The sequence below is a fragment of the Delphinapterus leucas genome, chromosome 2, assembly GCF_059928025.1.
Source record: "Delphinapterus leucas isolate spDelLeu-1000000601 "Yukka" chromosome 2, BTC_Dleu_Yukka2, whole genome shotgun sequence".
In the NCBI taxonomy this organism is placed as follows: domain Eukaryota; kingdom Metazoa; phylum Chordata; class Mammalia; order Artiodactyla; family Monodontidae; genus Delphinapterus; species Delphinapterus leucas.
In genome coordinates, this window is record NC_143130.1 from 121,869,232 (window position 1) to 121,896,107 (window position 26,876).

The 26,876-nt window shown below is 35.2% G+C and overlaps 1 protein-coding gene across 1 annotated transcript in view; it reads right to left on the reverse strand.

Moving 5' to 3' along the window:
* SEC23A (SEC23 homolog A, COPII component) overlaps positions 1-26,876 on the reverse strand; it is a 64,908-nt gene that overhangs the window by 23,631 nt on the left and 14,401 nt on the right. The window contains exons 8-14 of the mRNA XM_022570686.3: positions 23,400-23,558; positions 22,190-22,305; positions 18,346-18,469; positions 13,662-13,742; positions 12,554-12,643; positions 10,793-10,899; positions 878-1,031 (exon numbers count right to left, since the gene is read on the reverse strand). Coding sequence (XP_022426394.1) covers positions 878-1,031; positions 10,793-10,899; positions 12,554-12,643; positions 13,662-13,742; positions 18,346-18,469; positions 22,190-22,305; positions 23,400-23,558 — 831 coding nt within the window. The remainder of the gene's footprint in view (positions 1-877; positions 1,032-10,792; positions 10,900-12,553; positions 12,644-13,661; positions 13,743-18,345; positions 18,470-22,189; positions 22,306-23,399; positions 23,559-26,876) is intronic.

The window sequence follows — 26,876 nt, forward strand, 5'->3', positions numbered from 1 at the left end:
TAGCTTAACAGAGAGAGTTCTCAACAGGCTGTTTGAGCTGAAGGGTGAACTGAAGAGGTACTTTCAAGGAAATTATAGGCCAGAATTTGCTGAGTGAAAATGAAGCATTAAGAACAGAACTTGGGACTTCCCTGGTGGCACAGTGCATAAGACTCTGAGCTCCCAATGCAGGGGGCCTGGGTTCAATCCCTGGTCAGGGAATGAGATTCCACATGCATACCACAACTAAGAGTTCACATGCCACAACTAAGAAGCCCACGTGCTGCAACTAAGACCTGGTGCAACCAAATAAATAAATAAATAAATATTAAAAAAAAAAAAAAAAAAGAACAGAACTAAGCATTCTAGGTCATAATGAAAGTAATGGGCTCCTGACATGTTAAAAGCTCAAGTAAATCATCATAATAACTTTACTAACATACACTTTGGTAATCTAGATCCAGATAAAAAAGACTTGCCTATATTTTTATATGTTAATGTGTATAATTTTTATACCCTAATTAATTTCTCTTAAAATTTCCATTAAAATGAAAATAGAAAATTTAAACCACAGCAATGAAGGAAAATATGCAAAAAAGGAGTAAAAACAGATATAGTAATTTAGGATTAAATTGGGAATTAATTTCATATCAGCCCCCCAAAATAATAACAATAATGGGTTACATAATTGTCACTCTTTTATTTTAAGGAAAAAAGGCATTTTCGTTTACTGGAAGAGATAAATTAACTCTGCTATTCATTACTATGCCTTTCTCAGCAACTTTATTAGGAGTCCCTCATACAGACTTTCAGTTACGCTGTCAAGTACCATGAAAGAAAATAATTGACTACAAATAAATGCGTATGGATTTAGAAAAGTATGATGTTTACTTCTTACCAGTCGAATGAGCTGTCTGTCTAGCCATCTAAGCACATCTGGACCTTCTTCTGTTTCTGCTCTATATATTGCCAGCCGAGCCATAAGAATGGCAGCTGCCTCCTGGTCAAAAGATGCAGCAATGTTTTGGATTTGAGTTTGAGCATCTGCCCAGCTAAAGACAAGAAGAAGAAAGCAAGAAGTGCTGCTAAATTATTATATTCATGATATCATAGTTGGCTGTCACACAGATTTAAATTTAAAACATACAGAAAATTACTTCAATATTTCAAAATTCCAATATTACCTAGAAAAATTAGCTTTAAAAAAAATCACTAGTAGTAGTTTCAGTATAGTACTCACTGTTTTTCAGAAAAATATATCCAAACCTAATAAAATTCTCTAAAATAACTGTAAAGGTCGATTTCCAAACATATTCCTTAAAACATTAAGATTTTTACATGTAACAATGTGTGTGCATATGCACATAGATATACAAGTTGGTATATCAGACTTTAAAAATTCACTTCTTCAATTTTATAAAAGCAAATATATGGAAATAGAAAAATAAAGTTTTCTCCCAGACTAAGTAATTGTCATTTACTAAACTGGAAAATGAATAAACTATCAGAATATTTTCTCATTGGTTTTTAATTCAATTATTAGTGATAAAAATTAGATAATTAATATTATTATTTTTACATCTTCATTGGAGTATAATTGCTTTACAATGGTGTGTTAGTTTCTGCTTTATAACAAAGTGAATCAGTTATACATATACATATGTTCCCATCTCTCTTCCCTCTTGCGTCTCCCTCCCTCCCACCCTCCAGGCGGTCACAAAGCACTGAGCTGATCTCCCTGTGCTATGCGGCTGCTTCCCACTAGCCATCTATTTTACATTTGGTAGTGTATATATGTCCATGCCACTCTCTCACTTTGTCACAGCTTACCCTTCCCCCTCCCCATATCCTCAAGTCGTTTCTCTAGTAGGTCTGTGTCTTTATTCCTGTCTTACCCCTAGGTTCTTCATGACATTTTTTTTTCTTAGATTCCATATACATGTGTTAGCATATGGAATTTGTCTTTCTCTTTCTGACTTACTTCACTCTGTATGACAGACTCTAGGTCCATCCACCTCACTACAAATAACTCCATTTCGTTTCTTTTTATGGCTGAGTAATATTCCATTGTATATATGTGCCACATCTTCTTCATCCATTCATCTGATGATGGACAATTAGGTTGTTTCCATCTCCTGGCTATTGTAAATAGAGCTGCAATGAACATTTTGGTACATGACTCTTTTTGCATTATGGTTTTCTCAGGGTATATGCCCAGTAGTGGGATTGCTGGGTCATATGGTAATTCTATTTGTAGTTTTTTAAGGAACCTCCATACTGTTCTCCATAGTGGCTGTAACAATTCACATTCCCAACAGCAGTGCAAGTGTTCCCTTTTCTCCACACCCTCTCCAGCATTTATTGTTTCTAGATTTTTTGATGATGGCCATTCTGACTGGTGTGAGATGATATCTCATTGTAGTTTTGATTTGCATTTCTCTAATGATTAATGATGTTGAGCATTCTTTCATGTGTTTGTTGGCATTCTGTATATCTTCTTTGGAGAAATGTCTATTTAGGTCTTCTGCCCATTTTTGGATTGGGTTGTTTGTGTTTTTGTTACTGAGCTGCATGAGCTGCTTGTAAATTTTGGAGATTAATCCTTTGTCAGTTGCTTCATTTGCAAATATTTTCTCCCATTCTGAGGGTTGTCTTTTGGTCTTGTTTATGGTTTCCTTTGCTGTGCAAAAGCTTTGAAGTTTCATTAGGTCCCATTTGTTTATTTTTGTTTTTATTTCCATTTCTCTAGGAGGTGGGTCAGAAAGGATCTTGCTGTGATTTATGTCATAGAGTGTTCTGCCTATGTTTTCCTCTAAGAGTTTGATAGTTTCTGGCCTTACATTTAGGTCTTTAATCCATTTTGAGCTTATTTTTCTGTATGGTGTTAGGGAGTGTTCTAATCTCATACTTTTACATGTACCTGTGCAGTTTTCCCAGCACCACTTATTGAAGAGGCTGTCCTTTCTCCACTGTACATTCCTGCCTCCTTTATCAAAGATAAGGTGACCATAGGTGCGTGGGTTTATCTCTGGGCTTTCTATCCTGTTCCATTGATCTATCTTTCTGGTTTTGTGCCATTACCACACTGTCTCGATTACTGTATCTTTGTAGTATAGTCTGAAGTCAGGGAGCCTGATTCCTCCAGCTCCGTTTTTCGTTCTCAAGATTGCTTTGGCTATTCAGGATCTTTTGCGTTTCCAGAAAAATTGTGAAATTTTTTGTTCTAGTTCTGTGAAAAATGCCAGTGGTAGTTTGATAGGGATTGCATTGAATCTGTAGATTGCTTTGGGTAGTAGAGTCATTTTCACAATGTTGTTTCTTCCAATCCAAGAACATGGTATATCTCTCTATCTATTTGTATCATCTTTAATTTCTTTCATCAGTGTCTTATAATTTTCTGCATACAGGTCTTTTGTCTCCTTAGGTAGGTTTATTCCTAGATATTTTATTCTTTTTGTTGCAATGGAATGTTTTCTTGATTTCACTTTCAGATTTTTCATCATTAGTGTATAGAAATGCCAGAGATTTCTGTGCATTAATTTTGTATCCTGCTACTTTATCAAATTCATTGATTAGCTCTAGTAGTTTTCTGGTAGAATGTTTAGGATTCTCTATCTATAGTATCATGTCATCTGCAAACAGAGACAGCTTTACTTCTTCTTTTCTAATCTGGATTCCTTTTATTTCCTTTTCTTTGATTGCTGTGGCTAAAACTTCCAAAACTATGTTGAATAACAGTGGTGAGAGTGGGCAACCTTGTCTTGTTCCTGATCTTAGTGGAAATGCTTTCAGTTTTTCACCATTGAGGATGATGTTGGCTGTGGGTTTGTCATATATGGCCTTTATTATGTTGAGGAAAGTTCCCTCTATGCCTACTTTATGCAGGGTTTTTTATCATAAATGGGTGTTGAATTTTGTCAAAAACTTTCTCTCCATCTATTGAGATGACCATATGGTTTTTCTCCTTCAATTTATTAATATGGTGTATCACGTTGATTGATTTGCATATATTGAAGAATCCTTGCATTCCTGGCATAAACCTCACTTGATCATGGTGTATGATCCTTTTAATGTGCTGTTGGATTCTGTTTGCTAGTATTTTGTTCAGGATTTTTGCATCTATGTTCATCAGTGATATTGGCCTGTAGTTTTCTTTCTTTGTGACATCCTTGTCTGGTTTTGGTATCAGGGTGATGGTGGCCTCGTAGAATGAGTTTGGGAGTGTTCCTCCCTCTGCTATATTTTGGAAGAGTTTGAGAAGGATAGGTGATAGCTCTTCTCTAAATGTTTGACAGAATTCCCCTGTGAAGCCATCTGGTCCTGGGCTTTTGTTTGTTGGAAGAGTTTAAATCACAGTTTCAATTTCAGTGCTTGTGATTGGTCTGTTCATATTTTCTATTTCTTCCTGATTCAGTCTTGGCAGGTTGTGCATTTCTAAGAATTTGTCCATTTCTTCCAGATTGTCCATACTATTGGCATAGAGTTGCCTGTAGTAATCTCTCATGATCTTTTGTATTTCTGCAGTGTCAGTTGTTACTCTTCCTTTTTCATTTCTAATTCTATTGATTTGAGTCTTCTCCCTTTTTTTCTTGATGAGTCTGGCTAATGGTTTATCTATTTTGTTTATCTTCTCAAAGAACCAGGTTTTAATTTTATTGATCTTTGTTATCGTTTCCTTCATTTCTTTTTCATTTATTTCTGATCTGATTTTTATGATTTCTTTCCTTCTGCTAGCTTTGGGGGTTTTTTGTTCTTCTTTCTCTAATTGCTTTAGGTGCAAGGTTACGTTGTTTATTCGAGATGTTTCCTATTTCTTAAGGTAGGATTGTATTGCTATAAAGTTCCCTCTTAGAACTGCTTTTGCTGCATCCCATAGGTTTTGGGTCGTCGTGTCTCCATTGTTATTTGTTTCTAGGTATTTTTTTATTTCCTCTTTGATTTCTTCAGTGAGCACTTCGTTATTAAGTAGTGTATTGTTTAGCCTCCATGTGTTTGTATTTTTTACAGATCTTTTCCTGTAATTAATATCTAGTCTCATAGCATTGTGGTCGGAAAAGATACTTGATACAATCTCAATTTTCTTAAATTTACCAAGGCTTGATTTGTGACCCAAGATATGATCTATCCTGGAGAATGTTCCATGAGCACTTGAGAAAAATATGTATTCTGTTGTTTTTGGATGGAATGTCCTATAAATATCAATTAAGTCCATCTGGTTTAATGTATCATTTAAAGCTTGTGTTTCCTTATTTATTTTCATTTTGGATGATCTGTCCATTGGTGAAAGTGGGGTGTTAAAGTCCCCTACTATGACTGTGTTACTGTCGATTTCCCCTTTTATGGCTGTTAGTATTTGCCTTATGTATTGAGGTGCTCCTATGTTGGGTGCATAAATATTTACAATTGTTATATCTTCTTCTTGGATCAATCCCTTGATCATTATGTAGGGTCCTTCTTTGTCTCTTATAATAGTCTTTATTTTAAAGTCTATTTTGTCTGATATGGGAATTGCTACTCCAGCTTTCTTTTGGTTTACATTTGCATGGAATATCTTTTTCCATCCCTTCACTTTCAGTTTGTATGTGTCTCTAGGTCTGAAGTGGGTCTCTTGTAGACAGCATATATGTGGGTCTTGCTTTTGTATCCATTCAACCAATCTGTGTCTTTTGGTGGGAGCATTTAGTCCATTTACATTTAGGGTAATTATTGATATGTATGTTTCCATTCCCATTTCCTTAATTGTTTTGGGTTTGTTATTGTAGGTCTTTTCCTTCTCTTGTGTTTCTTGCCGAAAGAAGTTCCTTTAGCATTTGTTGTACAGCTGGTTTGGTGGTCCTGAATTCTCTCAACTTTTGCTTGTCTGTAAAGGTTTTAATTTCTCCATCAAATCTGAATGAGATCCTTGCTGGGTAGAGTAATCTTGGTTGCAGGTTTTTCACCTTCATCAGTTTAAATATGTCCTGCGAGTCCCTTCTGGCTTGCAGAGTTTCTGCTGAAAGATCAGCTGTTAACCTTATGGGTATTCCCTTGTGTGTTATTTGTTGTTTTTCCCTTGCTGCTTTTAATATGTTTTCTTTGTATTTAATTTTTGACAGTTTGATTAATATGTGTCTTGGCGTATTTCTCCTTGGATTTATCCTGTATGGGACTCTTTGTGCTTCCTGGACTTGATTAACTATTTCCTTTCCCATATTAGGGAAGTTTTCAACTATAATCTCTTCAAATATTTTCTCAATCACTTTCTTTTTCTCTTCTTCTTCTGGAACCCCTATAATTTGAATGTTGGTGCGTTTAATGTTGTCCCAGAGGTCTCTGAGACTGTCCTCAGTTCTTTTCATTCTTTTTTCTTTATTCTGCTCTGCAGTAGTTATTTCCACTATTTTATCTTCCAGGTCACTTATCTGTTCTTCTGCCTCAGTTATTCTGCTATTGATCCCATCTAGAGTATTTTTCATTTCATTTATTGTATTGTTCATCATTGCTTGTTTCATCTTTAGTTCTTCTAGGTCCTTGTTAAACGTTTCTTGCATTTTCTCTATTCTATTTCCAAGATTTTGGATCATCTTTACTATCATTATTCTGAATTCTTTTTCAGGTAGACTGCCTATTTCCTCTTCATTTGTTAGGTCTGGTGGGTTTTTATCTTGCTCCTTCATCTACTGTGTGTTTTTCTGTCTTCTCATTTTGCTTATCTTACTGTGTTTGGGGTCTCCTTTTTGCAGGCTGCAGGTTCGTAGTTCTCATTGTTTTTGGTGTCTGTACCCAGTGGCTAAAGTTGTTTCAGCGGGTTGTGTAGGCTTCCTGGTGGAGGGGACTAGAGCGTGTGTTCTGGTGGATGAGGCTGGATCTTGTCTTTCTGGTGGGCAGGTCCACGTCTGGTGGTGTGTTTTGGGGTGTCTGTGACTTATTGTGATTTTAGGCCGCCTCTCTGCTAATGGGTGGGGTTGTGTTCCTGTCTTGCTAGCTGTTTGGCATAGGGTGTCCACCACCGTAGCTTGCTGGTCATTGAGTGAAGCTGGGTGTTGGTGTTGAGATGGAGATCTCTGGGAGATTTTTGCCGTTTGATATTACGTGGAGCTGGGAGGTCTCTTATGGACCAGTGTTCTGAAGTTGGCTCTCCCACCTCAGAGGCACAGCACTGACTCCCAGCTGCAGCACCAAGAGCCTTTCATCTTTTGGGAGGTCTGAGGTCTTCTGCCAGCAGTATGTGTTCTGTAGGAGTTGTTCCCCATGTAGATGTATTTCTGATGCATCTGTGGGGAGGAAGGTGATCTCCGTGTCTTACTCTTCGGCCCATAATTAAAATTATGTATTCTTTTCTCTCCATATTAACACACTAAAACCAATCAAAAATTAATAAAAATTTTAGTCTAAGGGATAAATTTGAAATTACGTACGAAATAACAGTAATTTATTAAATTTACATGTTCTATAAATCTAATCCAAACTGAACCTGGGTAGACCCAGCAATAACTTTTGTTTGTTTGTTTAACATTTCACAGAGTTTTGTAATACTTCAGCTGATCTTAGTTCTGAAGTACCTCACTTTAAGCAATTCTGGCAATAGTTACAGACTTTGTGAAAAGCTGAACCCCTTTTACATGACTCAAAGATGTAAGACGTGATCCCAAGAAAATCCCGGCAGCAACGTTCAAAATTCTTCTCCTTTCTTCCTCTATTTTTAATTTTTTTCAAATAGACGAAAAATTTTAAAATATTTTCCAGATGACTGATACCCACGAATTATCTCAGTCTAATGAAATACCAAGAGGCAGAAAAGAATGAGAATAAATAAAGGAATTAAAGCTGGTAATTATTTTTTAAAAAGATACACCATGCAAAGCACAATATATATATATATTTTTTTGGCTGCACTGGGTCTGCATTGCGGCACGCAGGCTTCTCTAGTTGTGGCACACGGGCTCCAGAACACATAGGCTCTGTAGTTTGCACATGCGGGCTCTCTAGTTGAGGCATGCGAGCTCAGTAGTTGCAGTGCATGAGCTTAGTTGCCCCACAGCATGTGGGATCTTGGTTCCCCGACCGGGGTTGAACTCGCATCCCCTGCATTGTAAGGTGGATTCTTAACCACTGGACCACCATGGAAGTCCCAAAAGCTGGTAATTTCAAAAGTTATTTTTAGTGCAATTTGAACACTTAGTGATTATACTAATAGTTTAGTTATCTTTTTATTTTTTAAAAATTTTTTTGGCTGCATCGGGTCTTAGGTGTGGCACATGGGATCTTCGTTGAGGCATGCAGCATCTTCCATTGCCGCACACAGGCTGTTCATTGTGGTGCACGGGCTTCTTTCTAGTTGTGCCGTGCGGGTTTTCTCTCTCTAGTTGTGGCGCGCAGGCTTCAGAGCGCGTGGGCTCTGTAGTTTGCAGCACACGGGCTCTCTAATTGAGGCGCACGAGCTCAGTAGTTGTGGCACGTGGGCTTAGTTGCCCAGAGGCATGTGGGACCTTAGTTCCCTAACCAGGGATTGAACCTGCATCCCCTGCATTGGAAGGCAGATTCTTTATCACTGGACCACCAGGGAAGTCCCTATTTTTTAATTTAAAAATATCATAGAGCTAAAAATAAAGCTGGGTTTTGTTTGTTTGTTTTGGTCACGCCGCACGTCTTTTGGGATCTTATTTCCCCAACCAGGGATTGAACCTGGGCCCATGGCAGTGAAAGTGCCGAGGCCTAACCACTGGACCACCAGGGAATTCCCAAAACCAAAATTGTTTTAAATTGGTATTTTCCCAACTTGTATGACCATGGTATTCACTTGCTTCAAACTGAAACATAAAGGTGACATTTTTCTTCTGAAAATATCAATACAATGGTTCAGTAGTAAAAATAAATTAGCAAATAAGCACATAAAAATTTACTACTTAAAAGTTCTTTAGCCATAAATTTAAAATTTTGCTCTTAAAGTTTAAAGGGTTTGTTCACATTGTAAAATCTGTCTTTTGTATTTTCAGTACCTCTTCACTGTGATTCTTACAACTAGTTTCAAACCAAACTTTCCAGATCAAAATTATTTTCTCTATAAATATAGGATAACTTTTTTTATTTTTATTTATTTATTTATTTATTTATTTATTTTTTGCAGTATGCGGGCCTCTCACTGTTGTGGCCTCTCCCGTTGCAGAGCACAGGCTCCGGACGCACAGGCTCAGCGGCCATGGCTCACAGGCCCAGCCGCTCCACGGCATGTGGGATCTTCCCAGACCGGGGCACGAACCCGTGTCCCCTGTGTCGGCAGGCGGACTCTCAACCACTGCGCCACCAGGGAAGCCCTAGGATAACTTTTGACTGTATCTCAGGAACTTGAGTCCTTTATTTTCATATGGCTTATTCACTTAACAAATGCACTTGCTTAGGCCCCTAAAGTCATATTTCTAATTAATAAAGAAAAAAAATAAGCCTTGATTATTGAAAATGGTCAGGATAAGTTAATTTGAAAGAGTGGGTGCTTTGGTGAGACACAATGATATAAATGGCACCATAACACACATAGTATCTCTCTCTCTCTACAAATAGCCTCATAAATTCTGTGTAAAAAACTGAAAATATATAAACCCATGAAAAATTTCTCATGACAAAAGTTCCCTTTCTCTTGAATGATTAACCTAACTCTTTTTAGAACTTTTCATTTTAAGAATATTTCAAACATAAAGCTATAAGTAGAATAATCTATATATCCATCACCTAGATTTATCAATTGTTAGCACTGTAACATTCTGCTTTATCGTTCTCTTTTCCTTCATACACACACTTTTTCTTTTGCCAAACTTTTTGAGAGTAAGTTACAGATACATCACCCTTTCCCCTAAATTCTTCAGTGTGTATCCTAAGAACAAAAAAGTTCTCTTATATAGCCCCAATGAATTACTAAATTAATGAAATTAAACATTGATAAAATACTATTATCCTATATGTAGACCATATTCAAATTTCCCCAGTTGTCTCAACAAGGTCCTCTATAGCAAAAATTTTCCTGATGGGATTTTATCCAGGATCATATATTGGCTTTAGATGTAATTCTCTTTAGTCTCCTTTAATCTTAACTGGTTACTAACACTTTCTTTGCCTTCTAAGACATTTCTGAAGAGTCTAAGCCAGTAGCTTTATAAAATATCCCTCAAATTGGTATGTCCAGTTGTTTCCTTAAGTAAATATTTTGAATTCCAAGTTAAGTTATACGTGCATATGGGGTTGGGGGTGTGTGCTGAGGGGCCATAAATAAATTGACATGTTTGCCAAGAATCAATACTTCCAGGTTCATGATGTGCAAATGAACAGATGTAAAGGAAAGCTCAGGGGGCACTTTTTCTTCAAAGGAATAATGTATTCCCTTAACATTCATCTAGGATTTTAAGTCAAAGCAAAGTTACAGCAGGACAATAAATCTCTCTACATACTACCCTCTGCTAAGTAACAGACCATCCAACACAACACTGTTTCATTAGGCCATGTCCGTCACTCACCAGAATAGTCTCATGGTTTTCAGAAATGAAGCTAGAGTTTAAATACAGTTCAATAAAATGAGAGTTACGATGTCTTCAGGGTCTATTTTCTAGGCTATGCCTAAATCAGGTTAAGTTTATACTGACCAACACTTTTCCTACCCAGACAATCAAATCCAAAACAAACAGAAAAAGACCAAAAGCCTGTTCAATTCTAGACTCACCTCATCTAAGAATCCTTTCCAGACTAACTTCATTCCAAAACGTCACTCAAAATAGGAAGCCAGTTTGGGAGCACGACCCAGAATAGTTTTGATATGTAAATCAAATCTCTAACAAATACAACTTACTTCCTAGCAATGGTAGTCACTCGGATACGTCTCTGCCCACTTGAATGCTGATACTGAGTCACAAACTGGATTGCACCACGTCCTCCTTGAGGAATTGGAGCATTATGCTGTATAAATATAAAAGAGTAGAATCTAAGCAAGATCTATTACATTGTTGTCATACAGTCATGGACTGCATATCCTAGCACTAACAAAATTCATTCTAAAATCTATCAGAAGGATGCTTATTTCCAGTGCATACAAAACAGTGGTGATTTGCCACGGGAAAAAGACACGGATTTGGGAGAGGAGAAAAATTATGGAGTGAGTCAAGCTAGGAAATCAATTTCAAGTAATATAAAATTCAGAGAAACATGAAAAAACAAAATGAAGGGAGAAGTGTAAAGAAATTAACAGATAAGAAAAGGCATAAGTGAGGCAATTTTGCCTAATAGTAACTGGATAAAAAGACATTGAGCTAACATAAAAAATAATGAAATAATGTCTTCTGCAGCAACATGGATGGACCTAGATAATCACACTAAGTGAAGTAAGCCAGACAGAGAAAGACATATATCATATGATATGGTTTATACGTGGAATCTAAAAAAACAATGATACAAATGAACTTATATACAAAACAGAAACAGACCCACAGACATAGAAAACAAACTTATGGTTACCAAAGGGGAAAGGGCAGGGGATAAATTAGGACTTTGGGATTAACAAATACACACTACTATATATAAAACAGATAACCAACAAGGACCTACTGTATAGCACAGGGAACTATACTCAATATTTTATAATAACCTATAAGGGAAAAGAATCTGAAAAAAGAATAGAAAAATATACATGTATAACTGAATCACTTTGCTGTACACCTGAAACTAACACAACATTGTAAATAAACTACAATTCAATTAAAAAAAAGAAAAAGAAATTGAGCTAAGTTCTCCTCCCCTAGGTACATAAGATGAAAACACAGCTTTGAGGAAGACAATCACATGATGAACAGATGACTAACAGAAAATCATTAATGAGAAGAGACCAATAGTAATATATGATAATGATCCTCAGAAAGAAAAAGTGGGGTGGTCAATAGGGAAACTTTCTTCATGCCCTTTGACAACATTCTTGCTTTGTTGTTGTTGTAAATGTTTGTCAATAAGAGCCACTATATTTTTCACAAATTTTAATGTAAAAAAAAATTCCTGCACCCGTCTTAGGAAGGCTGACTACTAATACTTTGTGGTTCATTTTATGCCTAATAACTATTGGTATATAAGTCAATAATTTATCCATTATATCATTCTTTAATATGATAACTTTTTCCTGCAGCAGCAGAAAAAAATCTTTCCAAATATTGGCAGCTTTACCTTCCAATTTTTTTCTATAAGTTTTGATATATTAAACTTTCTCGTAGGAGGACTCAAATATTATATACCTTGAGACACCTAGGAGGAACTAGATACCTAATTACAAAAATGCATAACTAGAACAGAATTTAAGATTTTATTTATGCTTCAATTTTTTATTAAAAACAAAAGAAAACTAAGACTAAAAGTTGGGTTGTCCAAGGTTGGGCATTTGCAGGTTTCCCTGACATCTCTATTATAGTATATCCTCTCACCAAGGAGTGTAGCCTTGAGAAACGGAAAATGACAAACAAAAACTCCAAAACAGAATAATCTTTGGGTCATAAGCTCTGGAAATATTCATGGCCTAAATAAAGTATTTTTTCAAATATGCATTTCAATATTCAAATATAAAAAGTCATACCTGATTGACAACTTCAAAATATATGGCTAAGGTTGTAGTGGGACTGAGTCCACATATCTTCCATTGACAAGTGCCACCTGTTCCTATCTCCTATAAAAATAAAACACAGTATGTTTGAAAACCAGAGAATATAGTTTATTACTATATATATATTAAGGTGAAAAAGTAGAAAAAAATACCAGTAAGAAAAAATCTATTTCAGGTTTCTAACTAATTCAATAAATGTTAGAGGTTTAAGATTTTTTTAAGATCATATAAATATACTATGAAATAAACTTAAGCAATTTTTACACAAAAAAAATTATAATTAATTCAAATTCTTGCTAAGTAACTTACAAAAGTATTGATACAAGTTCTTCATATTGTAGACTTTAAAAATATACACCATTTAATGAAGTAATTACAACTAACATTATCCTTCTATCCAACTATTTAATCTGTGTAAAGAGACAGTGATTTAACATATAACATACACATATATGAATATAGGTTCTCTGGATCAGAACTGTGTAATTTAAGCAGTCTAATTCCCAAGAAAACTTCTTAGATATAAATTTTTCCATGCAAACTGCTTAAAATTAATTTTTAAACTCTGTCATTGTAAAGATGATTGCACACTTTGTTATTTGTCCCATCATCCTCTCCACAGCTACATGATTCTACTATTTCAAAGTGCCTTATATGTCCACTAGATGTGATAAAAGAAAAGAAAGGAATTGAAGCTTAAAAGCTTAAATCTGCTGGCTACTTTGACGGAAATTCTACTAACGAAAAAAGTTTCAGAATTAATTTTGACTTTCAGGAGTTTCCAAATTTCTAAATCATAGTTGTGGTTGTTTTTTCAGGCACGCTGGGCAAGGAATAACTTAGGCATAAAAAATAGAAGACTAGTGACAGTACAAAAGTTTTAATTTAGGGGTGGATGGGAAAAGGGGTATGTGGAAAGAACAACAAATAGAGGTATACCAATGGAAGCTGAGCCACATTCTACTGTAAAACAGCCCACACAATAATTTTGAAAGGAATGCTATAGACTGCCACCCCAGGTCTCTCTTGGATCTGCCCTGAGAATTAACTGTATTTTCTTTTTAGAATAAAGATGACTTACATTTTCAGACACACAGGGTCCTTTAGAATTGAGAGACACACAGGGTCCAATAGCTCCTGAAATCTTTATTTCCCTTGAGGTCTGCAAAATAAGAATATATTGTCAGTCCTCCATATCAGTGGGTTCCACAGCTGCAGGTTCGACCAAGCTCGGATTGAAAATACTTGAAAAAAAGTTTTTCAGAAAGCTCCAAAAAGCAAAACTAGAATTTGCTGTGCACAGGCAACTATTTACATAGCATTTACATTTTATTAGGTATTATAAGTAATCTAGAGATGATTTAAAGTATGCGTGTAGGTTACATAAGAATATTACACCATTTTATAGAGGACTTGAGCATCTGCAGTGGTGGTGTGGGGGAGGTGTCCTGGAACCAGTCCCCTACAGATACCAAGGAATGACTCTAGTACACTTTGGTGTACCACCTTCTATTTTAACTCCCATTGAAAATCTGTCACCAAGACTGGTTTCTTTCCAATCTCCACTAACCCCCAAATTTAAGCTAATGTTATCTTCTATCTAAAAATTTGGAAGCCCAACTCAAGTTTTCTTACATGAGATTCTTTTTCCTGACAAATCCTGAATACCACTATCAAGACAAATTTTACCCCAAACACTGTTCTTCATTAACCTATAAGGGCTTCTTCTGCCTACACATGCATCTCCAAACTACAACCAAACCACACAATTAAAACTATTTCACTTACATTCCAATACAAGCCATCCACTATCACAGGGCAGTCTTGCCAAACATACCATGCTGATTTCTCTCCTCTGTGCCTCTCTTCACACTGGGCTCCCAATTAAAATCATTCTCCTCAACCAAGTTAAACTCTGCCATGTTTCAAAATCCACTCTAAGTCACTGTAAAACCATCTAGGATAAATTGTATGCTGCATACATTCGTTTTTCTTCCCTAAACCTTTACAGCTCTTTTATAATCTATTATTGTTTCATTCAATCACATGTGTTAATCTTGTCTTTCTATCAAGAATAAGTTCTTTATAAGAATACCTGTGCCTTAGATATTCCCTGAGATCTCTACAATTTCCTAGCTTAATGCTGGACATATAGCAAGCATTCATTGAAATAAGAAGATTAACAAGAAATATTTAATAATTCAAAATCAATGTGCTTGTAAGACACTTAAAAATAACACTAAACCTTTGGGTTTCTTGAATCCCAAATTTGAAATGAATGATAGAATTGAATAATATCAACAACTTACCAAAAACAATTACTGATTATCCAAATAAAACAGAAAATGTTTCTCTTAAGTTAGATACCAACTCCTGCAATTAAAGAATCTAGCACTAACATAAGCAAATTTAGCACTAAAAAAACCATACAGGCATACCTTGGAGATATTGTGGTTTTGGTTCCAGACCACCACAATAAAGCAAATATTGAGAATAAAGAGAATCAAACCAATTTTTTAATTTCCCACAAAGTTATGTTATATAACCTTATGTTACATAAAGTTATATTTATACTACACTGTAGTCTATTAAGTGTGCAATAGCATTATGTCTTAAAAAACAATATACATAGCTCAATTTTTAAATGCTTTATTGCTAAGAAATGCTATCATCTGAGCCTTCAGTGAGTCATAAACTTTTTGCAGGGGGAGGGTCTTGCCTCGATGTTGATGGCTGCTGACTGATCAGGGTGATGGTGGTTGCTGAAGGTTGGGGTGACTGTGGCAATTTCTTTTTTCTGTTTCTTTTTTTTGAAGTATAGTTGATTTACAATGTTGCATTAATTTCTTCTGTACAGCAAAGTGATTCAGTTACACAAATACACACATTCTTTTTTATATATTCTTTTCCACTATGGTTTATCATAGGATATTGAATACAGCTCTCTGTGCTATACAGTAGGACCTTGTTGTTTACCCATTCCATATATAATAGCTTACATCTGCTAACCCCAACTTCCCACTCCATTCCTCCCCCAGCCCCCTGCCCCTTGGCAACCACGAGTCTGTTCTCTATGTCAGTGAGTCTGTTTCTGTTTTGTAGATAGGTTCCTTTGTGTCATATTTTAGACTCCACATATAAGTGATATCATATGGTATTTGTCTTTCTCTTTCTTACTTACTTCACTTAGTATGATAATCTCTAGTTACATCCATGTTGCTGCAAAGGGCATTCTTTCTTTCTTTCTTATGGTTGAGTAGTATTCCATTGTGTATATGTACCACATCTTCTTTATCCATTCATCTGTCGATGGACATTTGGGTTGTTTCCATGTCTTGGCTATCATGAATAGTGCTGCTATGAACATAGGGGTGCATGTATCTTTATGAATTAGAGTTTTGTCTGGATATATGTGGCAATTTCTTAAAATAAGACAACAATGAAGTTTGCTGCATTGAATGACTCTTCCTTTCACAGTTTCTCTGTAGCATGCAATGCTGTTTGATAGCATTTTACCCACAGTTCAACTTCTTTCCAAATTGGAGTCAGTCCTCTCAAACCCTGTCACTGCTTTATCAACTAAGTTTATGTAATATTTTAAATCTTTTGTTGTCATTTCAACAATCTGTACAGCATCTTCATCAGTAGATTCCATTTCAAGAAACCACTTTCTTTGCTCATCCATAAGAAGCAACTCCTCTCCATTCAAGTTTTATCATGAGGTTGCAGCAGTTCAATCACATCTTCAGGCTCTACTTCCAGTTCTAGTTCTCTAGCTGTTTCCACTACATCTGCAGTTACTTCTTCCACTGAAGTCTTGAACCCCTCACATTCATCCATGAGGGCTGGAATCAACTTCTTTCAAGCTCTTGTTAAGACTGATATTTTGACCTCTTCCCACGAATCACAAATGTTCTTAATGGCATCTGAATGGTGAATTCTTTCCAGAAGGTTTTCAATCTACTTTGCCAAGATTCATCAGAGGAACCACTGTCTATGGTAGCTATAGCCTTATGAAATGTATTTCTTAAAAAATAAGACTTGAAAGTTGAAATTACTCCTTGATCCATGGACTGCATAATGGATGTTGTGTTAGCAGGCATGGAAACAACTTGAATCTCATTGTCCATCTCCAACAGAGCTCTTAGGTGACCAGGTGCATTGTCAATGAGCAGTAATATTTAGAAAAGATTCTTTTTTTTCTGAGTGGTAGGTCTCAACAGTGGGTTTAAAATATTCAGTAAACCATGTGGTAAACAGATATGCTGTCATCCAGGCTATGTTGTTCCATTTATAGAGCACAGGCAGAGTAGATCCTTAAGGGCCCAAGGATCTCGAGAAATGGTAAATGAGTATTAGGTCAACTTAAACTCACCGACCACATTAGTCCCTAACAAGAGAGTCAGCCTGTCCTTTGAAGCCCACCACTGACTTCTCTCTAGCTATGAAAGTTCTCAATGGCATCTTCTTCCAGTAGAAGGTTGTTTCATCTACATTGAAAATCTGTTGTTTTATGTAGCCACCACCTTTATTCATTATCTTAGTTAGATCTTCTGGATAACTTGCTGCAGCTTCTACATCAGCACTCAATGCTTCCCCTTGCACTTTTATGTTACAAAGCTGGCTTCTTTCCTTAAATAACATGAACCAACTCTGCTAGCTTCAAACTTTTCTTCTGCAGCTTCCTCACCTCTCTCAGCCTTCCTAGAATTGAAGGGAGGACAGGACTTGCTCTGGATTAGGCTTTGGCTTAAGGGAACATTGTAGCAGGTTTGATCCTCTATCCAGACCACTATAACTTTCTCCATATCAGCAGTCAGGCTGTTTTTCTTTCTTATCCTTTGTGTGTTCACTGGAGTAGCACTTTTAATTCCTTTTAAGATCTCCTCCTTTGCATTCACAACTTGACCAACTGTTTGGAACCAAGAGACTTAGCTTTGGCCTGTCTTGGTTTTTGACATGGCTTCCTCACAAAGCTTTTGATTTAAAGTGAGAGATGTGGGACTCTCCCTTTCACTTGAACACTTAGAGACCATTGTAGGGTTATTAATTGGCCTAATTTTAATATTGCTGTGTCTCAGGGAATAGAGAGGCCTGAGAAAAGGGAGAGAGACAAGGGAACGGCCAGCAGCTGCAGCAATCAGAACACACACATGTACTGATTAAGTTCACTGTCTTAAATGGGCACGGTTCATGGTGCCCCAAAACAATTACAATAGTAACATCAAAGATCACAGACCACAGATCACCATAACAAATATAATAATAATGAAAAAGTTTGAAATATTGTGAGAATTACCAAAATGTGACACAGAGACATGAAGTGAGCAAATACTGTTGAAAAAATGGTACCAGCAGACTTGCTCCACACAGGGTTGCCACAAACCTTCAATTTGTAAAAAAATGCAGTATCTGCGAAGCACAATAAAATGAGGTATACTTGCCAAGTATACTTAAAAAGTATACTTGCCTATACTTAAAAAGTTAAACGCTATATAAACAAAAAGTAGAGTTAAAGGAAATTTTACTTATATAATTTCCTCTTGTTTTAACAATTATTTAGAGATGCTCAAGCAAAATTTCATTGTACATTTAACGATGAACATTTTTCTGGTGAACAAATCTCTAACTCCAGGTTTCAATACAAAATAACCACTATATTTAAAGCATATCTTGAATTTGATTGATGATGTTTTAAAATTATGATCAAGCCTACAAATTTCTCTCTTGGTAACATACCATACATGTCAAGTTTTGGTTCTTACCTTTATTTCTAATGTACCACCAAAGCCCATTTTAAACTGTCCATGCATATCTTTGGTAAAAACTCTTTGAAAAGTTTGCTTGAATAAGGAAGTGTTGAAAGAGTCACCCATTACCATGTATCCTCTGCATGGAAAGAGCAAAAAACAATGTGACACAAGGGTCCATGTGTAAAACCAGAAAAGTAAATTATTTTTCAACACTACCAACAAAATTTTAAAGATATTTCCCAAGATGTGTGATATTAACATTAAAAAACATTTTAAAAACTCAATTATATGAAAATATCCCCACGCCACAAATAAGCTCAATTCTGAGGGTACCTGAGTGCCCCTAACACTTGTATCTGTCCTCAGTAATTTTTAAAAATTCTTTTTTAAATAGGTAATACATCTATACATTACAAAATTCAAAAAGTACAAAAGGGTACATAGTAATATATGTGTCTCTCCCATCCCAGTTACCCAGTTCTCCCTACTGGTGAAGACATCTGACAGTTCACAGCATTCATTCTCATTCTTAAAAATAAACATCTCCATGTGTAGTGTGTGTATATGCATATATTGTCTCTGTGTGTCACACTGAACTTAACAGTGTTATACCCAGTGAATGAGAATACAGGCATATTTTGGGAGCATTTTCACTTTATGCACTTAAGTACTGTTAAAATTTTTTCAGTAACCATGTACCTTTATAAATTTTTTTAAGTTTTAAAAAACACTAACTGTCAAATAAAAACTATTCTGAGATGCCATTGCCACCCTAATAAATCAGCAAATCAGTCTGACAACATATTCTGTTGATGAGGCTGTGGAAAAACGGGCATGCTCATAATTGCTTATGGGAATGGACAATGGTGCAAACCCAAAGCAAGGGAACTTGACAGTATCTAACAAAATTACATATGTATTTTCTCTGTAATCCAGCCACCCCACTATTAGGAATCTATCCCAAAGATAATGGGGCAAACAAAAACCAAAAAGCAAAATACAGGCACAAGTCTATTCACTGAAGTACTATTTATAATAATAAAAGATTGGAAACAATCCAGATGTTTCCAATTCAGACTAGCTGAATAAAATACGGTACAACCACACAATGGAGTAATATACAGTTGACCCTTGAAAACCACAGGTTTTGAACTACGTGGGTCCACTTATGAGCGGATTTTTTTCAGTAGTAAATATTACAGAACTACACTATCCACTGATGGTTGAATCTGAGGATGCAGAACTGCAAATATAGAGGAACCACAGATATGGAGGGCCAACTAAAAATTATACTCAGACTTCCCACTATGCAAAGGGTCAGTTCCCCCAATCCTCAAATTGTTCAAGGGTCAACTGTACTACTACAACTGTACTACTATAAACCCATTTCCAAGATACCAGTAAAAAATGCAAAGTAGGGGAAGCTATGTAAAACTTTCTACTGTTTAAATTAAAAGGCGGATACATATATCCATATACAACCTGAGTACAAACATTTACATGTATTTGCTCATCATATTTTTAAAATATTTTAAGTAGTTTTTAAAATAACAATAAAACAATCAAAAATTACATTAGGCAAAAGAAAAAAAACTGATGTGGTATAATTAATCAATGGAAATTTTATTTTTGATACTGCTAAAGTCCTAATTTATGTTATCTCTGATGCTATTATAGATTGTATGCTGTTAAATTTTGTTTGCTTTTTATAGTTGACCCTTGAACAATGCGGAGTTTAGGGCACAGACCCTTATGTGCAATCAAAAATCTGTGTAAAACTTTATAGTCAGCCCTCCGTATCCATGGTTCCACATCCTTGGAGTCAACCAACCAAGGATCATGTAGTACTATAGTATGTATATATTGAAAAAAATCCACATATAAGTGGACCTGTGCAGTTCAAACCCATGGTGTTCCAGGGTCTACTCTATTTGTTACTGTTATACAAAAATATAGTTGAATTTTGTACACTGACCTTGATTTAGAAGTCTTGACAACTTAACATACTAATTCTAATAGTTTGCATGTAGATTTTTTCAGATTTTCCACTTTTGCAAACATGTCATCTAGAACGATCTATGTTATCACTAAACCTAGTAAAACATCCTAAAATAATGGCAACGTATACCATACCCTACTTATCCACTCCCTTTTACAGCAAACCTCTATGAAAGAGCTGTCTATACCTTTACTACTCAGTGTTGCCCTTGGTCCAACAACATTAGCATCACCAAGGGTCTTGTTTGAAAAGCAGAATTTCAAGTCCCATCCTATGCATACTAAATCCAGAATCTATATTTTAACAAGATATCCAACTGACTTGTACATGTGAAATGAAAGTCTGAGAAGCTCTGGTCTAAGTCAGCTGCTTCCGATCCCCTCCTCCTGTTCCTTTTCTTATTCACTCTAAGTCAACTTTCAGTGCTCTTAGGAAGGTCACCAATGACCTTCGTAGTGTTAAATTACACAATCTTACAATCTCATCCACTTTTATTGCTTTAAAAAACCAACAACAGGGACTTCCCTGGAGGCGCAGTGCTTAAGAATCCGCCTGCCAATGCAGGGAACACGCATTCAATCCCTGGTCTGGGAAGATCCCACATGCCGCAGGGCAACTAAGCCCGTGTGCCACAACTACTGAAGCCCATGTACTCTAGGGCCCATGCTTCGCAACAAGATAAGCCACTGCAATGAGAAGCCCGCACACCGCAATGAAGAGTAGCCCCTGCTTGCTGCAACTAGAGAAAGCCTGTGCACAGCAACCCAATGCAGCCAAAAAAAAAAAACCACGGCAATATTCTGACAACTCCTGCATTTATATCTCTAGATATAAATTCAGACCTATCTTCTGCATTGTAGGTTCTAATATCCAACTGCCTACTCAACCTCTCCCCATGGATGTCTACTGGCATCTCAAACCAAACATGTTCAAAACTGAACTCCTAATATTCTCCCCAAATGTTCTTCCTCCCAGTCTTACCCATTTCAATAAAGGACAACTCAATCCTTCTAGACTTATTTGGTTTTCTCAAACCCCAGATCCAACCTCCTAGCAAATTCTGTCTTCTAAATATACCCCAAATCCAACCACTTCTCACCAGCTGTGATGCCACCACTTGATATTCCTGTGTCCCTCTATGTACTAAAGACAACTAAAGTCAAATGATCCTTTTAAAGCATTAAGTCAGATCATATCACTCCTCTCCTGAAAACTCTCTAATGACTTCCCATCTCACTCAAAGAAAAATCCAACAAACTAGGAATAAGAACATACTCAACCTGATAAAGGCATCTACAAAAATCCACAGCTAACATTATACTTAATGGTGAAGGATAAAATGGTTTCCCCCTAATATCAAGAACAGGCAAATCTATAGGGACAGAAAGTAGTTTAGTGGTTGTCTAGGCTGAAAGGGGGAGGGGGAGGAAGGAGAAATGGGAAGTGACTGCTAATAGGTACAGGGTTTCTTGCTGGGATAATGTAAATGTCCTAAAATAAAATCATGGTGATGGGTAGAATATACTAAAAGGAAAAAAAAACCATTAAATTACATGCTTTAAATGAGTAAATTTTATAGTATGTGAATTATATCTCAAAAAAGCTACCAAAATAATAATATAAAACAATGACTGAAGGGTATGAAGATGATCTTTTCAAACAGAACTTGTGCCTTTTTAACTGTATTTTAGAAAAAATTTAAAGTAAGCTTTACTGAAAGGAGTATCAAAAACTGTTAATAGCTGTTGCCCTGGAGTGGCAGGATCATGACTATTTCTTTTTCCATTATTGGTTTATATTTGTAAAGTGTCGTTATTAGTTTATAACTGCAATACTTGTAAAAATGTATATACATACCCAGTAAGGTTAGGACAGCATTTCATCTCCAGGAGACCTGTCTGATCTAATGCACATGCATAGATATCAATAACATGACCAGTCGTAGCAGCGCGATTAGCCAGTGCTTCAAAATGCTACAACAGATTTTTTAAGATCAAATCAAAGTAATGTACAAACTTAATCATCCTATAAATCTTTTGCCATTAATAAATCAAAATGATCTAAGAAATACTAAAAGAATAATCCATAATAATTTAAGTGTGATTTGTTCTAAATTTTCTATAACGTCTCATAAGATGATACGATAACTTCTAATAAGTCTGACACTTTCACATTCTTTTCTTTAAATGCCATTCATTCTAAATGAACTCCTAAATTTCGAGCTAACCTTGAAGAAAGGCATGTTGCTCTTCATACATACATGATGGAAGAACAACACAGAACTCTTTTTCCTGGATAAATCTATACTCAAGTAACATGAAAAATAGACAATAGCAAAAGCATTAAGATAAACAAATATAAAACTTCTTTTGAAGCTCTAAGAAATACTCCAAATTCAAAAGGGAAATTAGGTGACAGGAAAAAAAGCATCCATTAATAGTGACAAAAATTATGTTATTAATTACACCCTAAAAATATAATAATGACTACCAAAAAGAAATATGAGATAATACAGGACAACTAAACTAAAATTGTAAACTCTAGACAATTTTTTTAAAAAGGGGGGGAGGGATGCGACATTAACAAGCAGAACCAATACAAGGGTATCAAGAATCAACAGTAGTGAAAATGTACTGACACAAACCCAGATAAAATTGAAGTTACATGAACAGAGAACAACTTATGAGAAAATGATGGACTATTCAAGCTATGAACAATATACATATCTAAAGGGCAGCCTCCTGGAAATGAAAAATTGGAAAATTCAAGAAATTCTTCCTGATGGGAAAGACATTCTTTAACATGAATATTAAAAAAGACACACAGGTTTTCTCTCAGGAGTAGTTTTTAAAGAGACACCTATTGGTGCCCCTTATTAAGTTTTAAAATATTTAAAACCAGAAAAAATATAACAAATTATCAAGGAAGAAAAAGACTATTTCTCTAATTCTGAGGAGCAGTTGCAGTATCATCACAATATCAGATTTATCAGAAAGTAATTATATTCTTCCTCTTCCATCAAATGAATTTTTCTAATAAGGCAAAAGGACTTAAAAACCAAAATTACCTTAGTTCCCTTTTTAACATATTTTGCATTGTCTTTTTCAATGTCATGCCACGATCTTATGGGTGTCTTCAATTCGTCTCCAACCACCATTCCAGGCCCCTGAGTGGCTGGACCACCAATGAACATCATGATACGAGCACCAGTGTTGGGGAAAGTACACTATCAGGAAAAAGTAATTCATGAGAAGAGCTTAAAGGAAAATATATGGATATACATTTATGATAGTGAATTTTTATATATTCTTTCTAGAAAACAGGGAAGCATACATTTTCCAAGAATAATCAAATGTTTAAAACAAAATTTAAAAACAAGATGTTTGTGTGAATATCTTTCTTTTGAAATCCTATTCTAATAGCAATGCCTTCCTAATTTTAAAATAATCTATAAACCTGATCCCTATAAGCAAGGATGTTTCTAGTACTAGATAGGGAAGGGTAGGAAAAGAAGAAGAAAAGAGGGTATCTTTTTCTGTTTGGTTGTTATTTTTGTTTTCTATGCTTAAAATACATGCACAACTTTTATTTCTAATTCAAACTGATGGATTGAGTACTTCAATCTACCTCCCCCTTCTTCCCAAGATGCCAGTGAAATGATATAAATGGTACTGTTTAAAAATAAATAAGAAAGAGTACTATCAGCAGACTAGAAATTTTGAGGAATCCAAACAACAGATTATACTGGATTGATGAAAGAATTTTAACTATATATATTATGTATAATTTAAAAAATATATATGTACATATATATATACCAAAAGTAAGCCAGATCTTCCCAAGGGAAAATCTTAAAAACTCTACATTTAGAGTCAAAAAAACACAAAAAGCAGCAATGGGCCAAAGAAGTGCAGTCAGCTCCAGAAACAGCAGCTAATGACAACAGATTTTAGCAATTCCTAAGAAGAGCTCTCTGAGAAAAGTAGGCAATCTTCCCAGAGAAGGTTCTCAGCATAGAAATTGGGGGCTGAAAGATACAGAACACATGTTACAATGAATATCAAAACAAATATGAAAACTCTCGAGAGATTCTAGAATTAAAATCATGGCAAAAGTAAAAATACCTCAAGGAATGGGCTAAAAAGCATGTCTGAAGACCAAGTTAGAGATATGGAAAATAAACTTGAAGAAACCTCTAAGAAATAGGAGCAAAGAAGGAAAACATGAGGAAAAAAAATAAAGATATGAAGAAATGCAGAAGTCCAGCATCAATCTAATGAATATAGAATAAAAAAGAAAAAAAGAAAGTAAGCTGAAGAATGACAGGAGTCTTAATGAAAGGACCTACCAACAACCAAACATAATGAAAAAATAATCAAACCTAAACACAACCTAATGAAATTTCAGAACTCTAAAATTAAAGAGAACATTCTAAAAATGTTCAGTGGGAAAAATAAGTTTCCTGAAAAGGACTAAGAATGAGACTACATCAAATTATCCAATAAACTATCTGTTAGAATACTAGCGAGGAATGGCTCAAAGATCCTATTGAAGACAGGGACCCAAAGTACAAATGAAGTGAGAGGGAAAAATTAAAAAACATTTTTAGACATGCAAGAACTCAGAAAATTTATAATAAACAAAAGAACTGAGTACAATCCAAAAGAAACAGGGAATCTAGAAAAAAAAAAATTTAAAGGTATCCTAAGACTTTAATACATGAAAGATTCCCCAGCAAGCAGCAAAACTGCAATTACAAAGAATTACATCTCCTTCTCTATGTGTATAACCACTCTATTCCACAATTAACAATATTTATATATCATATTTGAAATGCTTTTATTTCTAATTTCTATAAGCAGTTATTGAACAAAAATACGCAGTGCATTTTCAAGCTACATTATAGCTTCAGAAAAGAATGTCAATGATATATACTTTGATGATAATTTTAAAAATTCATGATTAACAAATCTAGGCAAGAGCAAGGAAAACTGCCTTTTACTTTTCATTTTTATACATCCTTGCATATTTGAATGTTTTTATTAGGTATACTTATTACTTCTATAACATTCTTAAACTAGATTAATAAACAAATAAAAATACTGTTTTCATACTGGGTATCATCCTGCTGAGGTAACAGCAGTCATGTAAAGCTGAAACATCAGTAAAGAACAAGAACAAATTAAAGTATACAAACCACACACCTTCATACCTAGAACTCAAAAAGCATTCAAACTTCAAGTTACTTATAAGTAAAAAATAAATAAATAAACACTAAGTCCCAGTGAGCTATCTCCCACGCAAGCCTTCACACAAGCAAGGGCAGTTTGGGGAAAAGTACAAGGAAGAAAGAAGGAAGCTAGCAGCCAGCATAGAACAACTGCCAGATTCAAATGAAAACTTATTAAGGGGCACTAAAGAACAGCAAGAAAATAATCAAGAGCATGAAAATGAAATAAATAAGAATAAAAGATCAGAGATAAAGTGGTTGAAATAGAAAACAAGCAAAGATCCAATTTATGTATAATTGGAGTTCTTAAAGAAGATAAACAAAACAATGAAAAAACTAACACTTAAAACTGTAATACAAGAAAACTTTATAGAAACAAAATACTTGAATACACATATAGAAAAGGATCACCAGGCACTAGAGAAAATTAACCCACAGGACATACTAGTAATACTCCAAGCAAATGATCAAGTAATTTACAAGGGCAAGAGAATTAGGCTGGCATAATTGCATAGGCTCAATCTACTCATGATTAAAGATCAGATAAACCCAAATTGAGAGTCCTTCTACAAAATAACTAGCCTATACTCCTAAAAAGTATTGTCATGAAACACAAAGAAAACTGTGGAACTGTTCCAGAATAAAGGACACCAAAGAGACATGACAAGTGAATTCAATATACAGTATTTTTAGGATAACTGGTGAAATCTGAATAAAGTTTAAAGATTAGAAAATAGTGTTATACCAATGTTAATTTCATGATTGTTAAATGAACTGCGGTTATACAAAGGAATGTTCTTATGTAATTAAGAAATGCACACTAAAGAACTTAGAAGTAAAGGGACATCACATTTGTAACTGACTTTCAAATGGTTTTTTAATATTTATATGTGTGTAACATACAAATAGATACCTATATATAGCTACATCTATATTTATAGAGAGAGCACACTATATAAATATCTGGAGAGAGAAGGATAAAGCAAATGTAATAAAATGTTAACATCTGAGGAATCTGGGTGAAAGGTTTAAAGGAATTCTTTGAACCATTCTTGTAACTTTTCCGTATGTTTGGAATTATGTCAAAGTAGAAAGTTAAAAGAATAAAAAATGATAGTAACAGATAACTCACTGTAAAAAATAGGAAACCACGAATCCACAGTGATATTAATAAATGAATAAATTGAAAGTTTGATGAGGAATAGGATATTTGCATGGTTTCAAAGATCCTCACCATCTAATGTTTATTAATTACAAAAGGAGGGGAAATAAGAGTAATTTTACAGTGGAGAAACCTGGCAGACACACCTTAAT